General features: G+C 55.8%; 13 protein-coding genes across 13 annotated transcripts; 6 read left to right on the forward strand and 7 right to left on the reverse strand.

The window, feature by feature from the left end:
- Positions 1–71: 71 nt before the first annotated feature.
- On the reverse strand, positions 72–1,359 carry BDY17DRAFT_301532 (uncharacterized protein). The gene has a single exon (XM_033734267.1). The coding sequence runs from the start codon at positions 938–940 to the stop codon at positions 143–145; it is 798 nt and encodes a 265-aa protein (XP_033588129.1). The 5' UTR covers positions 941–1,359; the 3' UTR covers positions 72–142.
- On the forward strand, positions 1,143–2,553 carry BDY17DRAFT_336368 (uncharacterized protein; the record flags this gene model as incomplete). The annotated part of the gene is made up of 3 exons (XM_033737938.1): positions 1,143–1,414; positions 1,478–2,110; positions 2,162–2,553. The coding sequence occupies exons 1-3, from the start codon at positions 1,360–1,362 to the stop codon at positions 2,551–2,553; spliced, it is 1,080 nt and encodes a 359-aa protein (XP_033588130.1). The 5' UTR covers positions 1,143–1,359.
- Positions 2,530–4,784, reverse strand: BDY17DRAFT_190516 (fungal-specific transcription factor domain-containing protein). Its single transcript, XM_033730003.1, has 2 exons — positions 4,373–4,784; positions 2,530–4,320 (listed from the first exon to the last, which is right to left on the reverse strand). Exons 1-2 carry the CDS (start codon positions 4,662–4,664, stop codon positions 2,561–2,563), a joined length of 2,052 nt encoding a protein of 683 aa, XP_033588131.1. The 5' UTR covers positions 4,665–4,784; the 3' UTR covers positions 2,530–2,560.
- Positions 4,785–5,010: 226 nt separating this feature from the next.
- Positions 5,011–5,815, forward strand: BDY17DRAFT_190361 (uncharacterized protein). Its single transcript, XM_033730002.1, has 3 exons — positions 5,011–5,385; positions 5,440–5,657; positions 5,710–5,815. Exons 1-2 carry the CDS (start codon positions 5,155–5,157, stop codon positions 5,581–5,583), a joined length of 375 nt encoding a protein of 124 aa, XP_033588132.1. The 5' UTR covers positions 5,011–5,154; the 3' UTR covers positions 5,584–5,657; positions 5,710–5,815.
- A 1,077-nt stretch (positions 5,816–6,892) lies between these two features.
- BDY17DRAFT_301537 (uncharacterized protein) lies at positions 6,893–8,228 on the forward strand. Its single transcript, XM_033734268.1, has 2 exons — positions 6,893–7,042; positions 7,100–8,228. The coding sequence occupies exon 2, from the start codon at positions 7,145–7,147 to the stop codon at positions 8,036–8,038; it is 894 nt and encodes a 297-aa protein (XP_033588133.1). The 5' UTR covers positions 6,893–7,042; positions 7,100–7,144; the 3' UTR covers positions 8,039–8,228.
- A 292-nt stretch (positions 8,229–8,520) lies between these two features.
- On the reverse strand, positions 8,521–9,371 carry BDY17DRAFT_336378 (uncharacterized protein). Its single transcript, XM_033737939.1, has one exon. The coding sequence runs from the start codon at positions 9,249–9,251 to the stop codon at positions 8,574–8,576; it is 678 nt and encodes a 225-aa protein (XP_033588134.1). The 5' UTR covers positions 9,252–9,371; the 3' UTR covers positions 8,521–8,573.
- Positions 9,372–9,858: 487 nt separating this feature from the next.
- On the reverse strand, positions 9,859–10,904 carry BDY17DRAFT_355248 (uncharacterized protein). The gene is made up of 3 exons (XM_033738263.1): positions 10,740–10,904; positions 10,422–10,682; positions 9,859–10,372 (listed from the first exon to the last, which is right to left on the reverse strand). Exons 1-3 carry the CDS (start codon positions 10,846–10,848, stop codon positions 10,023–10,025), a joined length of 720 nt encoding a protein of 239 aa, XP_033588135.1. The 5' UTR covers positions 10,849–10,904; the 3' UTR covers positions 9,859–10,022.
- Positions 10,905–12,564, forward strand: BDY17DRAFT_301541 (uncharacterized protein). The gene has a single exon (XM_033734269.1). It carries the CDS (start codon positions 11,241–11,243, stop codon positions 12,249–12,251), a length of 1,011 nt encoding a protein of 336 aa, XP_033588136.1. The 5' UTR covers positions 10,905–11,240; the 3' UTR covers positions 12,252–12,564.
- A 171-nt stretch (positions 12,565–12,735) lies between these two features.
- BDY17DRAFT_355250 (uncharacterized protein) lies at positions 12,736–13,578 on the reverse strand. The gene is made up of 2 exons (XM_033738264.1): positions 13,499–13,578; positions 12,736–13,440 (listed from the first exon to the last, which is right to left on the reverse strand). The coding sequence occupies exon 2, from the start codon at positions 13,383–13,385 to the stop codon at positions 12,927–12,929; it is 459 nt and encodes a 152-aa protein (XP_033588137.1). The 5' UTR covers positions 13,386–13,440; positions 13,499–13,578; the 3' UTR covers positions 12,736–12,926.
- A 133-nt stretch (positions 13,579–13,711) lies between these two features.
- BDY17DRAFT_190613 (Alpha/Beta hydrolase protein) lies at positions 13,712–15,449 on the reverse strand. Its single transcript, XM_033730004.1, has 3 exons — positions 14,862–15,449; positions 14,738–14,810; positions 13,712–14,685 (listed from the first exon to the last, which is right to left on the reverse strand). Exons 1-3 carry the CDS (start codon positions 15,315–15,317, stop codon positions 13,811–13,813), a joined length of 1,404 nt encoding a protein of 467 aa, XP_033588138.1. The 5' UTR covers positions 15,318–15,449; the 3' UTR covers positions 13,712–13,810.
- Positions 15,450–15,582: 133 nt separating this feature from the next.
- BDY17DRAFT_326250 (uncharacterized protein) lies at positions 15,583–17,816 on the reverse strand (the record flags this gene model as incomplete). Its single annotated transcript, XM_033737480.1, has 4 exons — positions 15,583–15,714; positions 15,775–16,821; positions 16,871–17,166; positions 17,219–17,816. The coding sequence occupies 4 exons, from the start codon at positions 17,814–17,816 to the stop codon at positions 15,583–15,585; spliced, it is 2,073 nt and encodes a 690-aa protein (XP_033588139.1).
- Positions 17,817–18,190: 374 nt separating this feature from the next.
- BDY17DRAFT_190889 (uncharacterized protein) lies at positions 18,191–19,257 on the forward strand. The gene has a single exon (XM_033730007.1). The coding sequence runs from the start codon at positions 18,322–18,324 to the stop codon at positions 19,102–19,104; it is 783 nt and encodes a 260-aa protein (XP_033588140.1). The 5' UTR covers positions 18,191–18,321; the 3' UTR covers positions 19,105–19,257.
- Positions 19,258–20,423: 1,166 nt separating this feature from the next.
- On the forward strand, positions 20,424–22,981 carry BDY17DRAFT_312264 (uncharacterized protein; the record flags this gene model as incomplete). Its single annotated transcript, XM_033735609.1, has 3 exons — positions 20,424–21,809; positions 21,831–22,429; positions 22,534–22,981. The coding sequence occupies 3 exons, from the start codon at positions 20,424–20,426 to the stop codon at positions 22,979–22,981; spliced, it is 2,433 nt and encodes an 810-aa protein (XP_033588141.1).
- Positions 22,982–23,299: the final 318 nt, after the last annotated feature.

A 23,299-nucleotide genomic window follows, 5' to 3' on the forward strand; every position in this document is an offset into this window, starting at 1 on the left:
GCGAGCTGGGTAATCATTCACATGAACTACTTACGTATTGTAGTGCGCGTCCACAGGAGCAAGAAAGTAATGATTGCATCTCATTAATCGCACTGCATTGCGGCGTCTATTCATTGCGCATCTCTGGGCCGCGCAAACATTTTCACGACTCCTTCGTTGTCTGACAGTCTGCGCGTGCCTCTCCAGATATGTGGCCAACCTGACGGTACATGATATCAGTCCTCATGGTGTATTTCGTTCCTTCGAGCACATCTTCGCCGCTGTGCACAAGGTCATGATGCTGAAAAATGAAGCAGGAACCAGGGGATGGGTCGACGTCGTACTCGTTCACATGACCCGGCCGGTCTTCGCCAAAGAACCGCGTTGCGCCGCCCTTCAGCTCTGGACTCCCTCGAAGATACAAATGGACGGTCAAGAATGAGACTTCGGACTCGTCCGGCGTGACGTAAAACCCATCACTGTGCTGGCGGAAATACATGCCAGGCCGGTATCGCAGGAATCGCAGCCGGTCGTTCAGTCGAGACATGCGCCAGGTGCCAGAACTCCACACTGGATCATCGCTGGTAATGTGAGGGGAGTTTTCGAGCGTTGCAATGTCGGACGGAATATACGGTCGGACTCGTACGAGCAAGGCCTCGGCGAGCTCGGGACTGTCCCACATGATGCGATCGCAATGCCGCACACCGCTGGCCAAGACCATGTGCCCACCGGCGTTGACGAGCGCTGCGTCCCACCGTCCTTGTGCGATAGTCTCGGCGGCAGTGCGAATCTCGTCGCATTCTTCGGGGGTCAAAAGGCTGTGGATGATGAGTGCAAAGGCGTCTTTGTGTTCGGAGAAGCCCAACGCCTTGAAGTCGACTTGCTCCGTCCAGCATGTTGAAGGAGAAGGGCGTCGTAGGCTGTCAAGGAGTGCGACTGGCGGCTGGGCATTGAAGGCCATAGATTCTGATCAGCTCCAAGTAGAAAGGATGTCGTTGTAGCGAGTCTGGAGCAACGACAAGAGAAACGGGTTGAAATATGGTGGACTTGCCGAATGATTCATTCAGAGTCAGCTCATCAGGCATCAACCGCAGCCCAAAACCCTGCGCAAAAAAAAGGTCCAGGCAAAGCCGCGGCCAGCGCGGTGTCCAAATCGTTTGACCGCAGAAAAAGATGAATGACGAATCTATCCTGGCGTCTTCGCCGAATTCAAGAGGGTAGAAGTTCAGGCCGTAGACTTTGTCACTGCCAACGTCTTTGTCCAACCGCTGCAGGGGAAGTGATGTCGTTGTAGGAAGGTCGTCATGGAGCTGTGAAGCGTACTCTTCGCCGTGCTTTCACTCGCAGTGGGTTAGCTACCTAGGCTAGCTTCCAGACCGAATGCTCGCTCGGAAGCGGGCCGGTGGATCATGTCTCGGGAGTAAAATAATTCCAGGTCAGCCTGATCGGATGCTTTTCCGGACGTAACCGGAGTTAAACAAGGCTTCCCGCCGAGTAGGTGCTACAATAAAGGATAAATATTCGGTGAACGGACGTGAGGATAGTAAAGTGGCAAACAACGACAGTACTTGCACCGTTCGCGTCGCCTTCCATTCGACAAGTATGTTTGAAGTGTGGTTCATCACCGGTGTCTCCTCCGGGCTAGGCTTCGAGATGGCCTTGCAAGCACTGCAGCAGGGCTTCCGGGTCATCGGCACAGTAAGAAACAAGCAGCGAGCAGCGAAGGAGATTACGGCGATCGAAGGGGCGGGCGGGACGATTGTTGTTCTGGATATCACAGATGCCGAGGCCTGTTATAGAGTGTTTGCTGAAGCGGATAAAATACACGGACAGATCGATGTGCTGGTAAACAACGCCGGAGCTTCATATCTGGGGGCACTGGAAGATTTTACGTATGTCACGATCACTATCTACTGGGGAGCCGCGCTGACGTGCAAGCGGATTGACAGCGACGAAGAAGTGCAAGCGCAAATGGACCTGTGCTTCGGGGCTCCGTACCGTTTGATTCGAGCAGCGCTGCCATCGTACCGCCGTAGAAGGACGGGGACAATTGTCAACATCAGCAGTAGTGCCGGGATCGATGGAATCGCAGCCTGCGGTTTGTACGCAGCCAGCAAGTTCGCGCTCGAGGGTTGGTGTTCCCGCCCGAGCCGTTGAAGTGTGGGATGCTGATAAGATGCAGGGTTTTCGGAGGCACTTGCTCGAGAAGTGGAGGTTTACAACGTCAAAGTGGTCATTGTCGAGCCCGGCGCTTTTCGGACGAATTTCCTCGGTGCCTACATCAGGTCAAAATCGACGACCAACCTTGTCCACTATCCCGCGGCCCAGGCATCTTTTGACAAGTTCGACGCATGGTCCGGCAAACAGCCCGGCGATACGGTCAAAGGTGCAGCAGCCATCGTTCGGGTGGCTTCCGGGAAAGGCACGAATGGTCCTCAAGTGGGCAAGGCCATGAGGTTGCCGCTCGGCAACGACTGTGTTGCGCGGCTGGAGGCCAAGATCAAGTCGATGAAGGATGATTTGGATGGGAATCGATCGTTGTCGGAAAGCACGAACCACGATGACTTGAAGTAGCGTGACATTACATCGTTCCGAAATGATCTGTCCAATTCTCTTCGTCCACGGATGTGAATGGGCTGTTGAAGAAGTTCCAGTCGTTCGTACTCATCAAGCCATCTTCTGGCTGTGTTCCTCCGTCATCAATGACCGCAGCTCGGAGAATACTCACATATCGAGTGATGGAGGGATCCGCAGATGCGACGCTCTCGAGATGTGCCACTGCCGCGCGGTATGCAGCAGCCAGTCGTTCCCTGGACAGCAACTGTACCACGTCTAAATGGAGCATCGCGGCAATAACCACCCAGGCCGCCGAATGGATGTAATACGTGCGAAACCACCATGGCGGAAGTACTCGGTCCAACTCGGCTGGTGTGCGATTGGCGCCCATGGATTCGAAGTATTCGATGAGTGCTACGGCCGCTTCCACACCTGTGACAGCGCCGCGGAAGACGACGTCGTACAGAAACATTCCCTCAACCGTCTCACCGTCGTGATCCTTGCGCCGTTTTTGCGCACTGTAGGAGCACAAGCGTAGCAGCACGGGCTGGAACATGAAGACGCGAAAGTGTTGGCTACGCACCCAAAGATGGTTGCTTTGCCGGGCGTGTACCGGGTGAGCCTGAGGAGTCTGCCATCGCATGCAAGGCGGCAGAGAGGCTTCCCACGAGACCAGTGCACACTCTGCCTGTAATGTGGCGTTGACAGCGTGCACGGCTCCGCCTAACAGCGGTGTGTCTCCATCGGGTGGATGCCGCGCTGCCAGCTTGAATGTGTCAATCACATCGAACAGCTCGATGGCTGCGATCAAGAAATGATAGTCGGCTCGCAAGGTGTTCTGCTCTGGTCCACACGTACAAGGTGATTCGTCGGGGTGAGCTATCGGGCGAGACACACGCACAGCGGCGGCGGGTGAAATATGTGTCGCTTGCCCGTAGATCAAGGAGATGGTCCGGTCAATGAGGACGCATCCATACCAGATGCGTTGCAGCAGGCTCCGTCGTTTCCCATCGCCGACTTGGGCACTTGTGGCAGGCAGATCAAGGCCAATGCTTTGCGCCGCGCGGATGGCCATGCCGACAAACGTCCAACAGGCTTGTCGGGAAAACGCACAGTGGCCCACTAACAGAAAGCATTGAACGGCAAGGAGAGAGCGAGTCTGTGCGTGGTGTAAGTCGAGAGAGCACGCGCGCTGGTAGAAGATCTGGCTGGAGGTGATGCGGTCCGGGAGGGCTTGCGTAGGATCGACAAGCGATGCCAATGCCAACACGGCGTTCATGAGACAGACGAAGAGTGGGAGATCCGACCCCAGATCGTTGCCCGCCCAAAGCGACTGGTAGCAGCGTGTAAAGTCGTCCCGGTCAAGGTATGGATAGCTGGGGTCGATCAAGTCCCAATACGTCTCCAACAAGCGATCGGCGTTCTGGCGCAGAGGAAGTACGTATTCCCGCGTGGCAGGCGAGGCTGTGCGCGAATGACAGTTGCGCGGGCTTGGCGTGGGCGGGATCAAGAGTCTCTGAATGTGCTGTGCGAAGCTCGCCACGCTCGACCCCAACATGTCTGCCGGTATCTGGGTTTCGTCGTTGTTTACGGCACCAATCATCGCGTGAGCCGGGCCACTTTCCCCCTCAGTCATGACGCTTCGTGCGGTCTGCAACGAGGAGGTTGGTTCTTGGGCATGAGCTTCGGCAGAGGCGGTCTTTCGCCGAGCAGGCCCTCTCCCTCGACGCCGGGTCCACTGGCAATCTGCTGCGGTCCCATCTTTCCTACGGCACGGCAAACATACTGCAGGCGAGAGTCAGTCCAAATTTGGCGATCGCTGGGCAGCGCCACCTACCTGGTCCATCATCGGCTACGCATTTGATCTTTCGAGATCGGCATTCATCGCACGCTGATTGGAATCTGACGTCTCGGCGACTCGCAGAGCCTGTGCCACGGGAGTTCATCAGATAAGGAGTAAGGAAGTAGGAGAAAGATTCCGAGAGTCCTGTTGATCCGCGACCGGAATTTAAATCGTAGGGGCGATTCTTTCCTTCGGACTTATTCTCCACCCTGCACCTCCGAGGCTTAACGCCGGACGGCGAAAGGGACGAGCAGGCAGAAGCATTTCCAATGAGGGAGGTATTCATCGGACTTGCCGGATGATTCGTTCAGAGTCAGCTAATCAGGCCGCGGCCATGATCGAAGGAGAAGGCGTGGATCGCAAGAGGAGCAGGCACCTTCGCTGCGCGGAATGTGGGATACCTTGCCTCCCTCCCTTCGACTCCCATTCCCCTCGTATCGAATCGGGAGCTCCCTCCCACCGTCAATCCTGGCCCTGCTGGCCTTGATTCCCCCTTCGGGCTACCTCACCTTCTCACCTTTCATTACCTACTTTTTCCTCTTGTGCTTCCCCAATCGGCCGGGATGAATACGAAGGGCAGGGTGCATTAATGACTGTCCAATCTTACCCCCCTGCATAAATACGAGGTATGCATATGCACACTCCGCAAATTGGAACGTGGCTCGGTGCAAGCCCCGGGGTAGAATAACGGTTTCATTGGGTTGGTGGTATGTACAAGACAACCACGACCTCTCGCTCTCTTTCTCTTCTCGCAGCATTCATTCTTTTCGAGCAAGATGCATTCCAACACTCTCGCTTTTGCCATTGTTGCTCTCTGCACTCCTTTCGTCTTCGCAGCCCCCGGCCACAAGCATGACGACGGGTGGTCGAGCACGCAATGCTACACTGATTTCGGGGCGCATCCGGCTCCGTATTATACTGAATGGACCACTTCCTACCGGCACTGCACCCGCACCCATAAAGTGACGCAAACCGTCACTGCCACAGCACCGACCAGCACTATCACGGTCAGTCGAATTGCAAAGTTCTCCTCCATATCGTAGCCTGACCTCAATGGATAGTCTACCATCTCTATATCAACGACCGTGACCGCTTCGACCTCCACATTGACCAATACACATACCAACACAAGCACCGCGACGACTACAACCACTACGGTGCGTCGAGCATGCCTGGATCCGCCATCGTCTTCGCTGACTCGATAGCAGACTACTGATACTACTACGACAAGTACCAGTACAACGCTGTTGGCCAGTTCCACCATTCCCGCCAATCCGACGTTCGTTTCCAACCCCCTTTGGCGCCGTATCTGCTAACCAGGGGCGTCACAGATTCCAGAATGTTCAAGACACCTGCTTCGGATGCGCATACAATGGCATCGGTGAAGGCTTTGAACCTGCAACAGGGAGACGAGATCTTTCCGCGAAAGGCAGAGGCGAGCGGCGAGGCCACAAACATCCCGACGGACATCCCCACAAACATCCGGTCGGAGTCAAATGCCACGAATGGTGGCATCACAAATGCGTTGACGTTGAAAGCACGACCAAAAAGACAGTTACTGTTTCTCCGAGCACAACGATTACGACTACCTCCACCTCGACGTCCACCCTTTACCCCTCAGCAACAGTGTGAGTGCGCCTGCAAGTTGAGCATTCTACGACCGCTAACGGCTGTTCAGGACCGTCACCGTTGTAGACACCATCACGTCGACAGCGACAAGTACGATCACCTTGACAAGCTCCACCGTGGCCACCTCCACCATCCCCTACGAGACCGTCTACGAGGCTTGCGCGACGAATAACTTCGCCGACTACATTGTCATCTACGACTTTGTCAACCCGGTCGTCTTCGCCGATCGCATCAATCAAAATTACGTCGAAGGGACGACGACAGCAGATACTCCCTACGATTGTGAGGCTCCCTTGCCACCCGTGCCGTTCAACGCTGACTCTTTACCAGGCTGCGCCAGCGTCTTCGCCAACGTCAACAACGCGGCAATCTTCGTCTTCACCCCGCCCAATGGAACAGCCTTGACGAATAACTGCTTGTACTACTACTACCCGGACTCCTGTCCTCTGCAACAAGGCGCGCAGTGGAACGTCCAGTCCGTGTACAATACCGATACTAACGCGACGGAAGTCACGGTGGGAAATGCAAACTGTGGAGAGGTCTTTGGCGTGAACATCGTGGGTGCTTGATGCGTTGGGGGGTGAGTGGGGCGGCAGAGTGCATGGGCTGGCCATATGCTGTACCACCAATCAACCATGCCGCGCTTCCAATTCAATGGCAGCGGTCAGTCTTCCCCGGCTCGTCTTTGCACTGACGGCCGTCATATTCACTGCCAACAAGGATGTAAACGTCTTTTCTGTGAGGGCGAGAACAGCGACTTGGGCGGTGGCTAGCTGAGTTTCTTCAAACGTGAAGGAACCGCGCCTGCCAAGCACAGACCCCCAGTGTCACGTGGTACGTGTTGTCCACTTGCTAGTAACACGAGGCTTGGCTTTAAACACCCAGTTCCCAAACAACGGTGATCCCCCTTCTCACTCGGCTCATACTCCTCCAAGTCGCACAAGACAACAGTTGACTTTGAGTTATTCCTCGGCGACGCAACCGCCGTCTCCGATTCCAAGAGTACGTAGGAATTTTCGGAGGCATCCGACAAAGGCAAGTTGTTCAAGGGGGTGAATGGATGTAGCGATATCAACTAACACAGACCACCAGATTGCCATCACCCCTGAGTCAGCCATCGCCGACGAACGCGAAGAAATGGAGCGTCCTGGAGAAGACATCGCGGCAATGCATTTCACGCGCCACATTGTGACTTTCGACGCTGATGAGCTAGCATCGTACAATGCCAAGATGGAGGAGTTGACGGCCATTCGAGCTGAACGTATTCAGCATTCAAGACGTATGAAGAACGTTGCGCCGGGTCGGGATACCATCGACGAGCTGGTGAAGGCCAACAAATTCAAGCCGGGCTCCAGGTTTGAGGAAGCGGTTCTCATCTCTACGTACCAGGCGGGCGCTCCCATGATCAACATCCCTACTCACGTGGTTGAGGACCAATACACCGATGCCCTTGTCCTGCTCCAGAAGCTGAAGGAGGATGGCGGTGTGGCGGGGAGATACCGCAAGGAGCCCCATGACACGCCTGAGAAGGTGTTGTCCCATCTTCTCCATGGCTCTCCCGTATTCCGCTTTCTCGTGCTGGAGATTCACCGCATTCTCGACCATCCTCCGCTGGACAAGAAAGACAAGGTGATGATCTTATTCTACGTTCCCAAAGTCGCGCACTGCTTCTTTACCATCGCCGCCTTCATGGGCGTTCCCTGCGCCCTGCTCACTAGCCGCCAAACCCCCAAGGAGCGCTCCGACATCATCAAGGACTTCAACGAGACGGACGAGGTCAAGGTGCTTATTGCGACGTATGAAATCCAGCTGGCTGGCTTCGACTGTCACCTCCGCTGTGCCCAAGTCATCTGTGCGGAGCCCGCCATGAGTGCCTCACAGGAAGCTCAAGCACTCATGTGTGTGCATCGCGCGGGCCAGCAAATGGTGACTCGCATTCACCAAAAATGCTCTTTCATGGACGGCTTGCATGCGGAGCTGGTGAAACATGGTATGGAGTACCCCAGCGAGGAGATCGGCGAGGGAAATTAGGAGCGACACGATTGACGGCGACATGAGGTGGAGGTCGTCCAGGCAGAAGGCCCGTTGAGAGCGAAGGAGAGACTGTTGGATAGGCGCGGCGACAGATGGGCTGTCGGGGCGCGAAATGGGCAATCATCCGCAGGAGCTACATATGGATCGTAGAATACGGCCACCGTAGCGGCAGAGAGTTTAACTGATTCATCACAATACATGACGGCGGCCATTTGTATCCCATCTCAGCGTTACCATTCCCACGTCATTGTCAGCAGCGCGAGCATCTTCCTTGCGAGAGTGAGAAAGAAACAAGCAGGCTTTGGTAGTCAGTGTTGTCGGAGATGCTTTTACTATGGCTGACGAAGCGATGGAAGAGCGCAGAACAATTTCCATGTTTCCGAGATAGGCAGTTACGGATCAGCCAGGCAACAATGTTTGCCTGACGCGCTTAAAATTCACAGGCTGCACTTCCCAAAACAAACTTTTCCGCCACCTTACCTCAAACGATACATGTAGTCTTGACCAACACCTTCATCAACCGACCGTCCTCTCAGTCAACATGTCCAATCCCAACAGCAAATCCCGCTACAACTTTCGCGACGACAATGAAGAGTGGCGTGCAAAGATGATTCGCCAAACCGAGAAGACCAACGAGATGCAGAAGGACGTCGAGGAATTGACCAAAGAGCTTAAGGAGAAAGCGGCAGAGTGCCCGGAGTTCGTCAAGCTGAGTGCAGCAGAGCAACAAGAGACAATTCGCCGTACATGGGCAGAAGCAGAAGCGGCGAAGAAGGATGCAGAGGCGGCGGCCATCGAGAAGTTGGAGGCAGCTCGGCAGAGTCGTCAGAAATGGGTGGAGATGGGGACTGTGAAGGAGGATGCGGTGGCGATGAAGCAAAAGGAGGGCGGTGCGGAGGAAAGCGGTGCGGAGGAAAGCGGTGCGGAGGAAAGCGGTGCGAAGGAAAGCGGTGCGGAGGAAAGCGGTGCGAAGGAAAGCGGTGCGGAGGCAGGCGGTGCGGACCCTGACTGTGCGTAGGAAGAGAAGGGAACGTCCGTTGCTGAACATCGCGCCTTGAGGCTTTGCGGGAGTTAGATGAGAGACAGCACAGCGCCGACAAGAACGGGAAGCAGACTCTTCCACAATCAGACACATTACAAAGCTCTCACTGTTAATGCTACGGTGAGAGAGAGTGATATGCCATCCTTCTGCCGTCCTTCTTCCTTCCATTATGTCCTGGGCGGCCCGCAAGCATGAGCGCCTGTAACCTGAAGGGATGTCGACTGACGGCCGTCCATCGTCGCGGTCTTGATGCGGGTGGCAGTGAGCTCGATGGCTTCACCATCGACTGGTACGGAGGGGTCCACGGACGAGGCGCGAACATCATCCACGGGCGTGCGGAAGCGCGTCTTGGAATGGGACAGTAGACCCTCCACACCCCATTCCTCATCGGTGAATTTAATGAGACCATGCCGATGCTCTCTCACGAACGCGTCGACCGCTGCGGTGATCTAGCATGTGCGACAGTGCTCCGCGATGGCCTTGACGCCTCCATTGCGAGGCGTAGCTACGCCCAGGTAGTTCTCGTAGGTCACGATCGCGTTCCAGTCCCTCTCCTTCTGCCCAGCGCGCCTTTGGTACAACAGCGCGCCTTTACAACAAAGGACAGGTGCACTGGACCCATTCAGCTCGACGTGCGGTGAGAATGGGCGGTGGCTTCGCGATGGGCGGTGGAGAAACATCTCGGCGAGGGGACGAAGGTGGCGCGGAGGGAGAAGGTAGGCTACACACTTGAATGCTTGCAGCAAGGGAATGAGATGAAGTCGAAGCAAGGTGTGGATCTCACAAGCTCGCAGCCGCGGCGCAATCTGGAAGGAATTCGCCTAAGCCACAAACAGAAACTCCGCACTTCCATTCCGCCTGTCCGTATCATGCCAACCGAAAACTCCTCTTGAAGGCTGCCCGGCTCCTGGAGCGCCATAATCACGCATCAAGACTGGCTCAATCCTTGGCTTTGCCGCCCATCTGCTCTAGCTTCTGAATCGCCGTGTCCCATGCATCCACGGTCTTGGTCGCGGCCTCCAGCTCCTTCGCCCATGCTTCCATCAAATCGCTATTCCCGCCCTCGCCCGGCATGCTCTCGACGGAGCTCACATAGGCTGCCAGTGACTCAACCGTGGCCTTGCGTCGGCCCCAAGGCTCCCTCATGCTCGCTGCGATCAGACCTGCGGACCTGTTCATGCCACTGACGTTCCCGTAGTCGAGGTCTTCCATTTCTTGCTGAATGACCTGCTGTTGTCGAGGCGAACATAGCGTCAACCACTCCCCGATGTTCGCTTCGATGAAGTTGCCTACGATGATGGTCAGTCGGAGCAGCTTTGACGAGGTGCGCATACTTACGGTTCTGCGCATCCAGAAAGAGGTCGCGATAACTCGTCTTCTGGCGCTTTGTATCCTTGGGTGTCTTTGGCGTCATGGCAGTTGCATCTTCTCCGGGAGAAGCTGGCTGGCCTTTCTTGCGCTTCGGTCCGCCCTTGGTCTTCGCTGCGGGGCCGTCACCGACATCCGCCATCGCCACGTCCTTCTCTGCGTCTTGCATGGCCACGAATCTGTCCCAGTATGCGTCGTCCTTGACTTCCATCGTCGTGGTCGGCCCAAAGCCTGGTAGTCCAGGTGTCAGCAGCTTGCAGTTGGTTGAATCTGGAACACATCACTTGCCTGCTTCCTCTGGCTCCAGGTAGTACTCCGATTGGCATTTTAATTGCTCGATCAAAGCCTCCATCACAGTCAACTTCTTCTTGCCCGTCTCGGAGTTGCCGGTCGCCATGTTCGCCACGTTGTTGGAGGGATGTGAGAGGTGGTAGGTTGGGGCGAGATTGCTCAAGTTCAGTCAAAGCGCGGCAACGCCTGCCTGCCTCTTTCAGCACAGACCTGTGGTGTCACGTGTGAAACTTTGTCTCTGCTGTGCTCAAGGCCTCACTCTCATTCGTCGAAACCCCTTTCTCTCATCCCTCGCCATATCCACCATTTCCCCACCTTTCTGCGCACACTAAACTTGGGTGCAAGCACTACATGAAGTTTGAGTTGGTGAGCTTTGACAATGCAAGTCGAAGGCCGCTCCGGCAACACCTACGTCGTCGACGATGAAGCAAACTTCAACTGGACCAAAGCCTCCGCAATTTCTACCATCCCCTTCTTTCGCACCCACCGATTCCCGTCATGGCTCCTCTCAGCAGGCTAAACAGACTGGCGGAACGAAGCAGTGACAAGGATCGCAGCCATGGAACATTGTGGTCTGCAGAGAGCATCAACGCGTCTCGGCTGGAGTTGGAGGAGGTGCAACAATACATGGAGTCCAAGGAGGCCGAAGGCTTCGTGGGCAAGAGTGCCGCCGCACAGCGAGATATGATCAGAAAGATGAATGTCTTGACCAACCGCAAAAACAGCAGCCGCAAAGTCCACGCTGTGATGAAAGACCTTGCGCAGTGGCAAGGCGGAGAGATTGCAAAGGGCGCTCACTCTGTCAAGCTCGCCGGCATTGACGACGAACTCCAGCGTTTGTTTGCCAGTATGAAGGGTTTGCGAGATACCCTTGCCAGCGCACGGTCAGACAAAGCGGAAGAGCCTGCCATGCTCACGGCAATCCAAGCGAAGTTGGACGAATCTTCGGCGGATGCCGCCAATGGGCGCTCTATGGTTATCAACAGCCTGGCCGAGATGAAGTCGGCGATCGACCAGCACTTTACCGGCCTCTCCGCCAAGAAGGAGATGTCGGATCTGCAAGAGAAGATGAATGGCGAGGCTCGAGACAAGGACCAGGAGATCGAGAACCTCAAGAGCCAAATTGAGCAGCTGCAGCTGGATAACTCCAACAAGGACGGGATCAACACCACTCTGCGGGCGAAGCTACAGGAAACGGAGATTTCTATCGCTCTGCAGACGGTGCGCGCCAATATTGAAACGGAGGCGACGGGTCTTTTGTTCGAGGAATTGGAAGACCAGACGAAATTGACGGCCTTTTACAAGGACTGCGCGCAGAAAATGGAGAGTGCGGACGGCCCGATCATTCGCGCCATCATCGGTAAGGTGATTCGCCAAGGTCGGCCGGAGAAGCGGAGGCAGGGAGATGAGGGAGAGGTTGCGGGTGATGGCGGTAAGAGGCTCAAAGACGCTGACGTTGATGTCGCGACCAATCCATTTTCCCTTGATTTGGCCCTTTGGCACGGCTAAAGCACGAATGCAACGCTTTCCCGAACATCGATGCTCCCGGTCTGGTCGTTTCCATCCCAGTCGGAACTCTGCTAGGTTTTGAGCAACGTGCGCCTCCGACGCCGTGTCGCTTCCGTAATCCGATACGTCTCCTCACTTAGCGCCCCCTTTGCATTTTCGACAGCGCGCGCCGGTGGGTGGCAGCGGGGGAACGTTGGATTCGCCGTCATCACTGCTCCGCTTGACAACAGGGACGCCGCCTCCCGACGCAGCATCAACACGAAACACCGTCGTCCAGCGCGGGCTCGTTCGCCCATTAGAAGCTTTATAGACGTATTTTGGTGAAATGATCCGTTCCGATCAGTCTTGCTTTCTTCGTGCTTGTCGATCTAGCACTTTTACCTACTCGCCTTCTTTACGCTGACCGTTCTGGTGTCAAGCTTGGTGCACACCGACGAATGCCCCGTGCAGAGGAAGATCTGCACTGTGCACTCTGATGGCCACGCCGGTCGAGCCAGCCATCTCCGTTTCCGATAGTTGCAATGGAGTACTACGTGTGAGTGAACCTGCTGGAGTACTGGTACGCTACATATTGGACCGGGAGCGAGCTGTCACTCGCGCAAAGTTGCTTGCCACACAACAATCCACCTCCGCATGCCTCAATGACGACCGCCTTTGCTCGCAACCGTCAACCCCTCAGAACGACTGAGATCGCTTAGGCTTTGCCAGAAGAGCAGTGACGTGCATCTTCAGCCCTGCTATCTCCCTTTTAGCCTCAGCCAGCTGTTGTCGGACCTGTGAGAGCTCCTTTTCAAGCTTTCCGTTCTTGCTCTCTAACTCCTCCTCCCTTGCCGCCCTGATCCTGAACTCCATGAGCTCCTCGTCTCGCTTGATGTGCCACGCGCTATTGATTTGGGCGGTGCGGTCTTTGATCATCTTCAAGAACTCGGCTTCGCTCCGGATGCTTTCGCGTACGTCTTCGGGCTTTTCGTGCTCATTTGTTCGGTGGTCGGCGCTGGAGATGCTGGCTCTCTTTTCATCCTCACCAACTGATTCCACCTCCACCCTCGCAAAGTGACCCGTGGGTGTCTGTGCATTCTCCGCGATCCCATCTCTCGCTCGGATCGGCATCTCCGTGGTCCCAGTCGCTTGCATGATTTGGTCTTTGTCAAGGAAGCCCTTCGCCGCGTTTGCTCTCGTCTTTGTGAGTCTGGCATAATGCTGTTAGCTTGGCACTTCCACAAAAGGCTTTCTATCTGCCTTGATACCTGAGAGTCCCAGGCAAGATGGGAAAGTGATGGATTGGTGGGGCTTGTTGTCTGTATCTGCGTTGGCTTTGTGCTTGATGTTCGTCAACTGCTCTTCTTTGCTGCATCAGGCTGTGGATAGAGTTTGGCGGGCGCCACGAGTTTATGAACTCTAATTCTGAGCCGCTTTTTCCACAAAGCACTTTCATTGCAGCGCATAGCGTCAAAAACGGCCATTTGCATTGGGGATATGGAGAGATGGGTGATGGAGTGCATTTTTTCAATCGATTCAGTACGCTGCCAGACGAACACCCTGCGCATTACTCGCCGTTACTATCGCCCTGCTGAAATCCAGTAACGAAGACGGCGGTCTTGCTCTCGACATTGCCTTTGTGCTGCATCATCATGCTCACCAGTTTCCAAGTGTGAGGCATCTTGACCTGCAGCAAAAGGTCCGCTCCATTCAACGCAATTGACCATGCCTTCCACGATCGCAGACTCTGTACGGCAATCCCCAGCAAAGCCAGACCTCCCAGTCACAGAACCATAGGCGCCTCCACCACGACCAAACATCGATCTCAGATCGGCCACGATGGCATCCGGCCGCTCCCAAGCACCGAAATGACCCCCTCGTTCGTACTCATTCTCAAAGACGATCGGACCCAGAGACTCGTACCAGAGGCTTGGCAGGACAACGAGATCTTTGGCGAACCTGGTGATCCCAAGCGGCACGTTAATGTAGGACTGCGCCGTGACCAATGCCGGGGGAGTGCTGTGCTGCATCGCGTAGTAGATATTCCCGGACGCCTGGGGCCCAGCGGTGGAGAAATAGTATATGATGGTCCACGTAATAATCTCCTCGTCCGTCCACGGGTACTCGTCCGCCCAGTCATGTAGCTTTTCAAAGATCCACGCCAAAAGACCAATCGGGCTGTCGCGAAGGGCGTAGCCGATCGTCTGCGGCTTGGTGGAAAGCAGAGACATGTAGCCTGATCCTTCTGCCACGAATGCTCCCGCTCGCTGCAGGGCAGCTACGTCTTGTCCCGTGAGCGGAGTGGCCTGTAGCTTTGCGAAAAGCTCCGGGTGCGTATCTTGCTTTGGCTCAGCCGGCCAGGGCGTGCTCGTATGGCATGCTTTACAACTGCCTGCTCCAACGCCTTTGACGATGAATCTCGTTATGAGATTACCGATGTCGCCGCTTTGCACGACTGCGAGACGTTATTAGAAGCAGTTGAGCAACTTTGACCGTGCGGATCTCACCGTATTGATCGTATCCGAGCGCCAACATAAGCTTGTGATATGTCTCGGCGTGCTGCTCGATGCCAAAGTCAGGCTGGGCAATGTATCAGCGTTGCCTTGACGAGTTTCAAATTGCGCAACGAACCCTGGAGGTTGGGGACGAGAAGCCAAAATCCAACAGGCTGGGAGCGACGACGTTGAATGCCGGCAGGTTGCTGTCGCTGTCGTCCGTCAAAGGCCCGAGAAGCTTTGTCACCTCCAAGAAACTGCCGGGCCAACTATGCAGGAACAACAAAGGAATAGCGTGAGCCCTTGCACTCTGCTGATGAAGGAAATGCACTCCATGGATTCCGAAACCCGAGACGTCGATGTCCAGTGTGTACTGCGGCAGTCTGTTCAGTTTCGAGAGAGCCTCGACCCAAGGGTAGTCGTGCAACCAATAGCGTCCAAGCCGCTCAATCTCGCTGCGTGGGACTCCTCTGCTCCAGTCGGAAGGATTGTCGCTCGCTTGCTGCGATGGGTAGATGGTGTCCGCGAGCTTGTGTCTCAGCCTTGCGATGTGAGATTCACCGACGTCGATCTGGAACGCTTTGGCTGCCATCTCCGGATTTTATGCCGCGGATTATGACCGTTCTGCACGTCTGTCGATGTCTGAGCCATCTTGCGTGGTATTGTGTTTGTCTTATAGCAGATGATGACTCGGGCCGAACTTCATGTTGAGCACAGTGCCATGACTAAGCCAGGTACCGAAGTCGCGATCCCTTCGGCCCGAGCGAGACTTCCGAAACCGAGCTGGGGTGATAACATCGCCGAAACAATCTTGAAGCGGGTATAGGCTGGAAAGCCTCGCCATCGCTGCTCTGCCGTCATACTGCATCGTCGCCGAAGGTAAGCGGCTGTGATAAAAAGTCGTTGAAGCCGGCGTCTCCTCCGTTCATGAGGTCGAATGACGATAAGAAATTCCATTCCTCCGAGCCGACATGCGGGAAGTTTGGCACCTGTTGAAAAGTAAATGAACAGATTCATAAAACACATGGGGGAGAACGCTATTCTCGTACCTCAGCACCCATCCCGACGTCCGACAGCCCGAGATTGGAATCGAAGTCAACGTCTCCGACGTTTCCCGTGCGCGGCCCAGTGTCGGCGTCAATGGCCGCAGCATCTCCGGCATCAGCAGCTTTCCAGAGCTTTCCTCGACAAGTTCTGATCATCTCGCGGGCGATGCTGGCGATCTCGCTCGGAAACGACACGGAGACTTGTGACTGCGTTGAGAACTCGATGTACCCAAAGGCGCCAGCGCAAACATCAAGGAGACCGAGGTCGGCAGCCGCAGTCTCCAAGGCTGGATATTTGAGAATGTATATGAACAAGTTGATGGCCGCGTAGAGTGGAAATTGGAAGCTCAGCCACCCTGGCGTAGACACATCGGCACTGACCAGTCGAAGGCCCAGTATTATGTTGCGTGCGGCATCCGCGACAGTACTATCGGATGCGGCAATTTGAGCCTCGAGCACAGCGTTGGCTCCACCGGTTGCGAACCTTGACGTTGTCCAGGGGTAGAAGAACTGCGAGTGCACAGCCATTATAGTTCCATAGATGGAGCAGTGAAGGAATAGAAGCTCGACCATTCGACGTGTCGAGTGGATGGGCTTGGTGAGCGGGCCAATTCTGCATTCCGCGGGTATCTCGTCGAGCAGCTGCTTGAGTTGCGCATCGAAGTGTGACACAGTGCCAATGAGTTCTGGCAGCGAAAGAGTCAAGGCCTGGATTGAAAGGAGACGTTGCGATATTTGAGACTGGATCATCGCGCATCGGACGCCTATACTCAGGGTGTGATTTTTCCCTCCGGTTGCCGGCGTCGTGGGGATTTGAGCGCTGATATCCCCGTCGTGGATGGCGGAGGGTCGGCCATCGAATAAAGCATACTCCTTCTCAAGCGCATATAGCGCCCACCAGAGCCAGAGTCTCTTGTTTTTTTCTCCTTCGGAGCTGGCCCATGCTCGGTCTGGTTGTCGATGCAAGCCCTTCGATTGGGCCAGGTGAACGGCGTTGGCGCACAGAAGGTGCTTGAATGCCGGGCTTCCCAGACCTTCTGCATAACACGCCTGCGACGGCTTAGCATGGATCAGCTATCGTTACCCAATTTGCACTCACCATCAATGCCAGCGCGCGTACGCCCACCAGATTCGAAGGCTGAATAAGTATGTTGGTGAGGACAGAGAGCGCGGCTTTGAAGAAGCGCCCAGCCTGGGCTTGGGCTGTTGCGAATGATACAGAAGGGTCCTTTGCCAGCAAACCACGATAGCCACAAGCAAATACGGTATTGCGCAGTGCAAACCATGCGTATTCAATCTGCTGGTCGGGACTGCGGTAATAAGCCTTCAAGTGTGTCTCAAGGTCTTTGCGGTCGATAAAGCCCAAATTCGCCTCCCAGGAGTGTTCGTAAAACGCTGGGCGACGGGTCAGCTGTATCGCATTAGGAGAGAAGTCGGCGGTGGATACCGTTGGTGTATTTCCAGGCCGTGCTTTCACTGATCTCGCTTTCTCCAGACTCTGCAAGGACATAGTCTCCGAATGAGCCTCGCTGGACGAGGACTTTCGAGAATGTCTTCGCAACTGCAGCGAAGTCGCCGTCTCCCGTTCTCCTCTCCACCCATTCAGTGCCCGTGTCCGAGAGGATTGACGTCCAAGACCAAGGCTCGTGATACTGCCAGTTGGCGTCCTCCGCAGAGGTAGCGTTCCTCTTCGGTAACGGGCTCGCCGCGAGACTTGGATCGAAGCCCGACGCCCCTTCAACACCGATATCTTGGGCGTTGCTTATACCAGAGGGCTCTGTCTCGTCTAGAGGGAATAATGTCGGACGCTCCGTAGGCCTGGGAGAGCGAAAGAAATTCTGAGCCCGGGGGGCACTTGATGACTGGAAGTCCACGAGATTACGGTGTGAAGCGATATGCTCAAGTGGGCGATTGCTATCAGAGCGATACGGAACGGCGTCTTGAGCTTTGCGCTTGCGTCGCTGCGGTATTGCATAGATGCATTCCTTCTCCAGCCTGACACAATCTTTGCATGGCTGGACACCGGTGCCTGCGTAGGATGTCATCAATACTGAGCAGGCTAGAGTAGGTGACAACGGGCAGACTACATTTCACTTTCCTCTGGCGGCAGTTTTGGCACGCTGCCGTCGCCCTGTCGACGCGGAATGGCTGTGCGGACTCAGGTGCGGGAGTCATGAAGAAGTAAATGAGCGGGCAGCTTGTTGCTGTCCAGAGCGCAGAGCATGCTGCGGTCTGCCGAAGATCGCCGTACGTTATCGGTTAGATGACAGACTTTCTTCGAAATGTGTGGAGAGTATGCGCTGTCGCCTTTCTCTCGATGTTCGCTTCCAGTTCCATGTTGTGCATGCCAGTTATTAGTCATCAAGAGTAACGCTCCAGTCGATGTCTTGGAGCAAGCTGACACTTTCACTCGCTCCATCGTACACCAGCGACATCATCGAGATGGAAGATCCGGGGTGGTCGAGCACTGGCACGGATAGACAGAGTTGGAAGAAGGCTAGTACGGTTTCCCATCTATCTCAGCCACCAGTCGAGTAATCTCGCAATTTGATGAATATCAACGTCTGCCAAAACACCTCTCCGAATCTCAAGAAAATCAACTTGCACCCCCCCGCCGCCGGAACGAGCAAAGAGCGGCTTCTCATGCCCATCCAGTCTTCCGTTATCGACGGAGCGAGCACACACTCTGAACGCCGCACGACGAGGACGGTGAAGAAGTGTGGTGCAGACCTCCCGGAGAAGCCAAAAAACGACGCAAGAACGAGCTCAAGGCCAACGTCGAGAAGGCCGCGCTACCGGATGCTGAGGAGGATGCAATGCCAGTCTGGGCAAGGCAGTGGTCCACTCACCCAGGGTTGGCTTTTACCAAAGTGTCCTCGTCTGCACATACCAGTCTGCCTCCGAGATCTTGCCCAGGACCCGTGCGTCCCCCATGACACTCCCGGAGAAGGCCTTGGAGCAGTTGCTCTACGGCTTCCGCGCGGCCCTGAGCGACCTCGACAAGGTCATCCATCGCCCAAAAGAAGAGGGCAAGAAGAGAAAAGTCATGGCCTACACCATGATGCCCAAGACCGCGCACATCTATTACAACATCCTGTGCTTCATGGACGTTCATGCCGTTCTCCCCACGACCAAGCAAAGCTTTTCCGAGCGCGCCGACATTGTTCACGACTTCAACGACACGGATGCGGTGTATGTGCTCGTCTCCACCTACGCGCTCAACATGGCGGGATTAACTGCCATGAGCGATGCTCCGTTGTGCAGTGCCTGGAGCCAGCGTACAACCTTCCCTCCGAAGCCCAGGCGACTTACCGTGTGCGCCGCATTGGGTAGAACGAGCCTCAGCTCGTTTTGAAGTACTTTCAACACGAAAGCTACATGGTGGACTGTCATTGGCTCAATGGCGCATTAGGCGGGAGCCTGAAAGATGATTTTGATTGCATCAGGCGCACTACATGCACTTCCACAGACTCAGGTGACTAGATGAACGCGGAGGGCCTGTATCAGCATAATGCCGATGATCATGAACTGCGAAGACTCGACCGCCAACTGTCAGTCGCTGAGAACCATCACGAGACAAGGAATGCCCACGAGACAGGGATCGATCACGAGACGGGGAATGCTCCCTTCCCCGCCGCCTAGTCTGACGACTCTGACGACACATGGACGCAATAATGACATGCATACGAACAAACGAAGGTCTTTGTCCAGTATGAGCTGGTCTTGTTCAACACCCAGCAGAAGACACATTTCGTGAAATAGTCGTCTCCGCTTTCCACCGTCGCCAAGCGATCCTTCTGTATCTTCACTTTGGGGCTGAACATGGCCGCAATTTCTGCTCCCAACTTCTCTAGCGAAGACGGCAGCTCGGAGATCAACCATTCCTGCGGCTCCCCGTCGTCATCGGGGCCCAACGTCATCCGAACATTGTCCGGAAGTCCAGCAACTTTCCGCGGGCTGCTTGGGTGGTGTTGGTGCTCAACGGTAGGCTCTCTCGCCCTTCCCCTTCCCGCCTCAGATGATGCAATTTGCTTTCGAGTTGGCGAATCTTTGCCTCTAGCTCACCGTTCTCGGCTTTCAGCTGCTCGTTCCATTCCTTCAGATCCGCTGATTGTTGATCCAGGAACGCCTCACAAAGGCTGGCCGCACATCTCTGTAGCTGCTTCCGCGCACAGGGTGGATCGATGATCTGTCTAGCCGGCCATAAACAGCAATAGCCAGCTGAACCTGGCCACACGACACGTGAGTTCCTCTTCGACCAGCATGATCCAGCATTTCACGCCGAGGGGCCGGACAAGGTGATTGTGTTGGCAACTTACGATTCCTTCTCCCATTCCAAGGGGAAATTCGACGATACCCCCTTCGAAGGACTCTTCAACCGCTTGTGCTTGGGGCGAAGCGCACCAGATCCGTGGCGATGTCGCGAAATGTGCGAGACTCATCAATCGCCCCCAGGCTCCCTTCCGCTATGGTTTTTCCGGCACGTCGTGCTGCAGCTCGCCGCCTTGATGCGCGTTCTGGAACGGTCACACTGACGATCTCAACAAGGACGTGGATGGCGACGTCAACAAAGGGTTGCAGCCGCATTACATGAAGTTCATGTACGCCGACGGTCCCGCTGGCGAAATCGATACCACCGACTCCATACGGCAATGAATGGAGCCACGCTGGAAGCACGCATGTTTCCCGTTTTCGACCAGATCATGCTTGCCCGCAACTCAGCGTCCAAGATCATGGACGAAGACGGCGAAGAGGCCTCTTGCGGAGCAACCATCGCCGAACTGCACATCGTGCGCGGTGTGGTGAATTTCAACCCGGACGAGCAGATCTCGCACGACGCGAAGATTCAGCATCTCGCCGCTTTTCGCGACGAGCAGAAGCGCTTGCGGGAGGAGGAGAAGCGGCAGGCGAAGAAGGACGGCGCCGACGACGACTTCATCCGCGAGTTGACAAAGAAGAGCAGGTACAAGCCCGGCTCGCGCTTCCACCAGGAGCTGCTCGTCTCCACCTACCAGGCCGCATCTGGGCTCGTCCACATTCCCGCGGGCGTCTTCCAATCGTACTACAAGGGCCCACTCGCCTTGCTCGACGCTTTGAAGGAGTCGGGTGGAGTCGCTCCCAAGTATGCCACCGCCCCTCACGATACGCCCGAAAAGATGCTGTTGCATCTGCTCGACGGCTCTCCAATCTTCCGCCGCGCTCTCAAAAGGATCGGCGAAATTGTCAGGCATGCGCAAGAAGGCGCTAAAGACAAGGTGATGGTGATGTGTCTGTCGCCCAAGACCGCACACATCTTCTATACCATTGTTCCCTTCATGGGCATCGAAAGCGTGTGCTTGACCGCTCAGCAGTCCCAAGATGAGCGCTCCGACATCATCTACAACTTCAACGAAGAGGACAATGTGAAGGTGCTGGTGGCGACGTATGGGTTGGATCTGGCGGGCTTCAACTGCCACCACCGCTGTGCGCGCGTCATTCTTCTAGAGCCGGCTGTCAATGGATCGCAGGAGGCGCAGGCTTACATGCGCGTTCACCGCATCGGCCAGAAGGAGAAGCAGGCTGTGATGCGCTTCCACCAGGCGAACAGCTGGATGGACAAGTGGGATAAGAAGCTCACCCGCAAGCAGGATCGCGACTGCGCGATGATGCTGCAATACCTTCACAGCCGCGAGCTGCAGCAGTCCGGTGACATTGGAATCAAGAGCGCGAGTGCGTCGATGGTGTCGGGGTATATGAGCTCACTTCTCGACGATTCCGACGAGGAGACCGACTACGGAGATGACCTGCCTGGGCTGCTTTCGGAGGGGATTGCCGAGCTCGAGGAGGCCAGGGCACGAGGCACGATTGTAGGTTGGAGAGCTGCCCATCCCGTCACACATCTCCATCCCATCTCCAGCCTCATCTCCCTCACATCATCGCCTGTCGAGCATCTCAAACGCTTCACGCAGCCCACTAGCAAGAGAAGCGAGTGCTCGAGAGGTGCCACACCGCGCCAGGAATGGAGTGAAGATTTGCAAGATTGCTGTATTGATGTTCGGGTGTCATTTCAGTAACAATAGGTCGCGGTCGACCCCCTCGCACCATCACCAGCTGCCGCCATGTCGGACGGAGAAGACGTCGACCAGTCGATGCGAGACGAAGCCGCCGACTTCGTCAAAATGATCGAAAACAGCGCAGCGAATACTACGGAGTGGTGGAAGCGTGGAGAGGAGTTAATGGATTTAGAGGTCGCGCGAACGCGTATTAACATTCTCGTGCGTCGAAATAGCAAGAAAGATGCAGAGATCGAGCGATTGCAGGCAGAGAATGACGAGTTGAAACGCGAAGTCGAGCGTTTGCGTGCCGGCGTTCCGCAAACGCCGCCCAACAGCCAGACGGCCGTCGTCCTGCCTACGGGCGTCAGACTGACCCTCGGCACCAATGCCGATGGCAGTGCCATCGAGTGGGCACCCGCCGTCTCCATCACACGCCGTCTCCATCACACGCAGTCTCCATCACACGCAGTCTCCATCACACGCAGTCTCCATCACACGCAGTCTCCATCACACGCAGTCTCCGTCACACGCCATCCTCTTCACGCGCCGCGTTATCATCACGCGCGCCGTCATCATCACTCACCGTTGTCTTCACGCGCCGTCTCCACCACATATGACACGCCGTGACCCTCACGCTATCCTGATCACAAGCCATCTCGATCACACGTTAGTTGGCTTCACGAGCTGGTCCTCTTCACGCGCTTGTCCTCTTCTCCCACTAGCTTAGTAGGCAGGACTTTCACTGGCGCTATCCAGAGAGGACGAGACAGACTTATCTGATGAGTGATGCCGTACGCAACGATCGTAGGGCACGGGCCGCCTTCAACCATACAGGGCACGACGGCGTTCAAGACCACACGCCGCCCAACAGCCAGACGGCTGTCGTCCTGCCTACGGGCGCCCGATTCATCACCGGGTTGAATGGCGATGGCAGTGCGATCGAGTGGGCTCCCGCTGCCCTCCCTTCCACCCTTCGGCCCCTGGCGGAGAAAGCCCCCGTCGTCATGACGGTGAAGGGGAAACAGAAGAAGCTGTTTGCGGCCATCGCCCGTAAAGCCGATTCGCCGGCGAAATGCGTTTTCGTCGGTTCTCGAAACGCGACCAGCGCATACCGGTCGAAAGTGTCGCCGCTCCTCTTCGCATGCCAGAGCTGCGCAAAGAGGACAAGCGCATGAAGAGGACAAGCGCATGAAGAGGACAAGCGCGTGAAGAGGACCAGCGCATGAAGAGGACAAGCGCTGAAGAGAAGAAGCGCTGAAGAGAAGAAGCGCGTGAAGGCGACTGGCGTGCGAAGAGAATAAGCGCGTGAAGGCGTGACATGGTGGCGGCGCGTGTAGATGACCATCTTGTGGTAGAGAGGGCGTGTGAAGACGATAAGCGTGTGATGCCAGGTCAATCTGACGCCCGTTGGCAGGAGGACTGCCGTTTGACTGTTTGGTGGCGTATGTTTTTGAACGTCGCCGTGCTGTGTCTCCGTTTGCGGTTGAATGGCG

The sequence above is a fragment of the Neohortaea acidophila genome, assembly GCF_010093505.1.
Source record: "Neohortaea acidophila strain CBS 113389 unplaced genomic scaffold BDY17scaffold_8, whole genome shotgun sequence".
In the NCBI taxonomy this organism is placed as follows: Eukaryota; Fungi; Ascomycota; class Dothideomycetes; order Mycosphaerellales; family Teratosphaeriaceae; genus Neohortaea; species Neohortaea acidophila.

Coding starts and splice junctions, on each gene's coding strand:
- BDY17DRAFT_301532 (XM_033734267.1), bottom strand. CDS start 940: ATGGCCTTCAATGCCCAGCCGCCAGTCGCACTCCTTGACAGCCTACGA.
- BDY17DRAFT_190516 (XM_033730003.1), bottom strand. CDS start 4,664: ATGAATACCTCCCTCATTGGAAATGCTTCTGCCTGCTCGTCCCTTTCG. Junction 4,321..4,372: donor CGTAGCCGATGATGGACCAG/GTAGGTGGCGCT, acceptor TCTCGCCTGCAG/TATGTTTGCCGTGCCGTAGG.
- BDY17DRAFT_190361 (XM_033730002.1), top strand. CDS start 5,155: ATGCATTCCAACACTCTCGCTTTTGCCATTGTTGCTCTCTGCACTCCT. Junction 5,386..5,439: donor CACCGACCAGCACTATCACG/GTCAGTCGAATT, acceptor CTCAATGGATAG/TCTACCATCTCTATATCAAC.
- BDY17DRAFT_301537 (XM_033734268.1), top strand. CDS start 7,145: ATGGAGCGTCCTGGAGAAGACATCGCGGCAATGCATTTCACGCGCCAC.
- BDY17DRAFT_336378 (XM_033737939.1), bottom strand. CDS start 9,251: ATGGAAGGAAGAAGGACGGCAGAAGGATGGCATATCACTCTCTCTCAC.
- BDY17DRAFT_355248 (XM_033738263.1), bottom strand. CDS start 10,848: ATGGCGACCGGCAACTCCGAGACGGGCAAGAAGAAGTTGACTGTGATG. Junction 10,683..10,739: donor CCTGGAGCCAGAGGAAGCAG/GCAAGTGATGTG, acceptor CTGGACTACCAG/GCTTTGGGCCGACCACGACG. Junction 10,373..10,421: donor CTTTCTGGATGCGCAGAACC/GTAAGTATGCGC, acceptor CCATCATCGTAG/GCAACTTCATCGAAGCGAAC.
- BDY17DRAFT_301541 (XM_033734269.1), top strand. CDS start 11,241: ATGGCTCCTCTCAGCAGGCTAAACAGACTGGCGGAACGAAGCAGTGAC.
- BDY17DRAFT_355250 (XM_033738264.1), bottom strand. CDS start 13,385: ATGCAAGCGACTGGGACCACGGAGATGCCGATCCGAGCGAGAGATGGG.
- BDY17DRAFT_190613 (XM_033730004.1), bottom strand. CDS start 15,317: ATGGCAGCCAAAGCGTTCCAGATCGACGTCGGTGAATCTCACATCGCA. Junction 14,811..14,861: donor TCTCGTCCCCAACCTCCAGG/GTTCGTTGCGCA, acceptor TACATTGCCCAG/CCTGACTTTGGCATCGAGCA. Junction 14,686..14,737: donor GCTCGGATACGATCAATACG/GTGAGATCCGCA, acceptor AACGTCTCGCAG/TCGTGCAAAGCGGCGACATC.
- BDY17DRAFT_190889 (XM_033730007.1), top strand. CDS start 18,322: ATGAATATCAACGTCTGCCAAAACACCTCTCCGAATCTCAAGAAAATC.